The sequence below is a fragment of the Frankliniella occidentalis genome, unplaced genomic scaffold (genome assembly GCF_000697945.3).
Source record: "Frankliniella occidentalis isolate FOCC.00 unplaced genomic scaffold, Focc_3.1 Scaffold106, whole genome shotgun sequence".
NCBI lineage: Eukaryota > Metazoa > Arthropoda > Insecta > Thysanoptera > Thripidae > Frankliniella > Frankliniella occidentalis.
The window spans coordinates 956,289-959,081 of record NW_026267235.1 but is presented as its reverse complement, the minus strand read 5'-3'; the positions used below and the strand labels follow the sequence as shown (position 1 = coordinate 959,081).

Sequence of the window (2,793 nt, the reverse complement as noted above, 5' to 3'; positions counted from 1 at the left end):
ACATCAGCCCTAGGTTAGGTGTACCCCCGGGGGTCGAGGAGGGGGGGTACCTCTGCCCTAGAGATCGTGTACCCCCGGGGGTACCCCAGCCCTAGGTTCGGTGTACCCCCGGGGCTCGAGGGTGGGGGGGGTACAGGTACCCTAGAGCTGATGTACGGGGGGTACTCCAACTCGGGGGGGTACAATCGCTCTGTTACAACGGATTGAGTGTCACGCTGAGGGACACCGTGGATTGAGTACTTTCCCGGCCCGGGGGAGATGAATTTCTAAGAAATAGATCACCACATTTTCACACTTGTGGGGGCTACCCGAGTTCATTTTTACCTTGCCTCTTTTTTTGCTATCCCGCGAAAAGGTTGGCGATTTTTGGCGATTTGCATCTTTGGCGGGCGATTTTTGGACACTGCTTAAGCGGCTGGCGACGATTGGCGACTCAAGCGCCCTCTTATGGTGACTTGACTCACTCCGGACCTGGCAACCCTGGGGGGGGGGGGGGGGAGGGTAATACCCAGGTCTGGTCGAAGTCGAAGGTCCGGTACCTCGGGGCGGAGCTGGGGCCGCCGACGAGTCAGTCTGTCAGAGTCAGGCGTCAGTCCAGTCAGGTCAGCTGCTCGTCCTTGTGTGGCGAGGGGCGAGGTGCGAAGCCGTCTCGCGGGCGCGGGTCAGCGAGGGCGAGCTCGTCCCCCGGAGGAGTACCAGGGTACGTACGAGTGCCGGCCTCTGCAGCCGGACAGTGGCCGACATGGCAGAGTTTGTCGTGTTCTCAGAGTTCAGCGTTGCAGATTTAGTCATTTCTTGCTTCTTTTCACCAGAGGCCAACGGGGACACGCGGGCCGACACGCAATAGCCGCCACGATGGAGCGCGCGGGAGACGAGGCCTTCGAGTGTGAAGTGTGCGGCAAGGCGTTCTCGGACGGCGGCCTACTTCGCCGTCACCTCCGAACACACACGGGAGAGAAGCCCTTCGAGTGTCCAGTGTGCGGCAAGAAATTTGCGCAGAAGGGTAACGTTCAGACTCACCTTCGTATACACACAGGGGAGAAGCCCTTCGAGTGCTCAGTTTGCGATAAGAAGTTCACGCAAAGCGGAGATCTGCAAAAACATGTCCGGATCCACACGGGAGAGAAGCCATTCGAGTGTACCGAGTGCGACAAGACGTTTGCGGAGAGCGCTTCACTTCGAATACATCTCAGAACGCACACGGGCGAGAAGCCATTCGAGTGTAACTTGTGCGAAAAGAAATTCGCGACGAGTGGTGCCCTGCATTCGCATGTGCGGGTGCACACGGGAGAAAAGCCACACCAGTGCAAAGTTTGCGAAAAGAAATTTGCCCAATCTACAAATTTAAAAAGTCATGTTCGCTACCACACAGGAGAGAAGCCTTTTGAATGCAGTCTGTGCAATAAGAAATTTAGAACAAGTGAAAAATTGCGACTTCATCTGCGGACCCACACAGGCGAGAAGTCCTTCGAGTGTGCCGACTGCAACAAGACATTTTCGTGCAGGTCAGCTTTGCGTTCACATAGCCGCATCCACACAGGGGAGAAGCGCTATAATTGTAAAGTGTGCAGTAAAGCATTTGCGCGCAGTTCAAATTTGCAGTCGCATAGTCGAACGCACACCGGAGAGAAGCCATATGCGTGTACTTTGTGCGAAAGGAAATTTTCGCGAAGTGAGCATCTCCAAGTGCATTATCGAACTCACACTGGAGAGAGGCCCTTCGAATGCACTGTTTGCGGCAAGAAATTTGCCACAGATGCCACTCTTCGAATTCATCTTAAGTCACACACGGGAGAGAAGCCTTTCGAGTGTACGTTCTGTGACAAGAAGTTTGCGTATCCTGGCAGTCTGCGTGCTCACCTTCGTGTGCACACGGGAGAACAGCATTACAAATATGAATGCTCTGTATGCAACAAGAAGTGTTAGACCAGTTGGAATCTTCGTACACACATCCGCACCCACACAGGAGAGAAGCCATTCGAATGCGGTGTGTGCAAAAAGACATTTTCTGAGAAAGTCAAACTGAAAGTTCATCTCCGAACCCACACTGGGGAGAAGCCGTTCGAGTGTGTCGTGTGCAACAAGAAGTTTTCACAAAGCAGTCATTTGCGCACACATCAGCGAACGCACACGGGAGAGAGGCCTTACGAGTGCACCGAGTGCGACAAAAAGTGTTCGGCGCCTGGCGCTCTAGCTGTGCACCTCCGCACCCACACCGGAGAAAAGCCCTTCGAGTGCGCCGTGTGCAGCAAGAGATTCAGGCAACAGTCGCATCACGACATGCATCTCCAGACCCACACCGGAGAGAGGAAGTATGAGTGCACGGAGTGCGACAGGAAGTGTTTGCACGCTGGCGATCTGCGGGCACATCTGCGCACTCACACGGGAGAGAAGCCTTTCGAGTGCGCCGTGTGCAGCAAGAAGTTTGCACAGAGTGATGGGCTGAGGCGGCATCTTCGCAGCCACACGGGGGAGAAGCCGTACAAGTGCACCGAGTGCGGCAAAACATTCGCGGACCCGAGCAACATGATGGTCCACCTTCGGAGGCATTCGTTATAGCTATCCGGCTGTGGTTCGTGGCGCGCTCTAAAATGTGTCTATATTTATATCTATTTTTAGCAGTGTTTATTGTACGATTAAATTGTATTTAGAATTTTTGAATGATTAAACTTCTAACTCAACTAACATGCGCGTCTTCTGCATTAGAGTGAGCAGGGAGCGAGTCAGTTGTCAACCTACACTGCGAAAAACCCACCCCCTCTCGCTGCTTTGTATTTGTTTTCTTTTTTGGCG

At 53.7% G+C, this 2,793-nt stretch overlaps 1 protein-coding gene across 1 annotated transcript; it reads left to right on the top strand.

Annotated features, from left to right (window-relative positions):
- Positions 1-571: 571 nt before the first annotated feature.
- LOC113217388 (zinc finger protein 658B-like) lies at positions 572-2,685 on the top strand. The gene is made up of 3 exons (XM_052269932.1): positions 572-700; positions 813-1,909; positions 1,940-2,685. Exons 2-3 carry the CDS (start codon positions 856-858, stop codon positions 2,557-2,559), a joined length of 1,674 nt encoding a protein of 557 aa, XP_052125892.1. The 5' UTR covers positions 572-700; positions 813-855; the 3' UTR covers positions 2,560-2,685.
- Positions 2,686-2,793: the final 108 nt, after the last annotated feature.

Bases quoted from the DNA above. Each gene is read 5' to 3' on its own strand.
- LOC113217388 (XM_052269932.1), top strand. From the start codon at position 856: ATGGAGCGCGCGGGAGACGAGGCCTTCGAGTGTGAAGTGTGCGGCAAG. The intron at 1,910-1,939 runs GCAACAAGAAGT...CCAGTTGGAATC, and splicing joins CAAATATGAATGCTCTGTAT to TTCGTACACACATCCGCACC.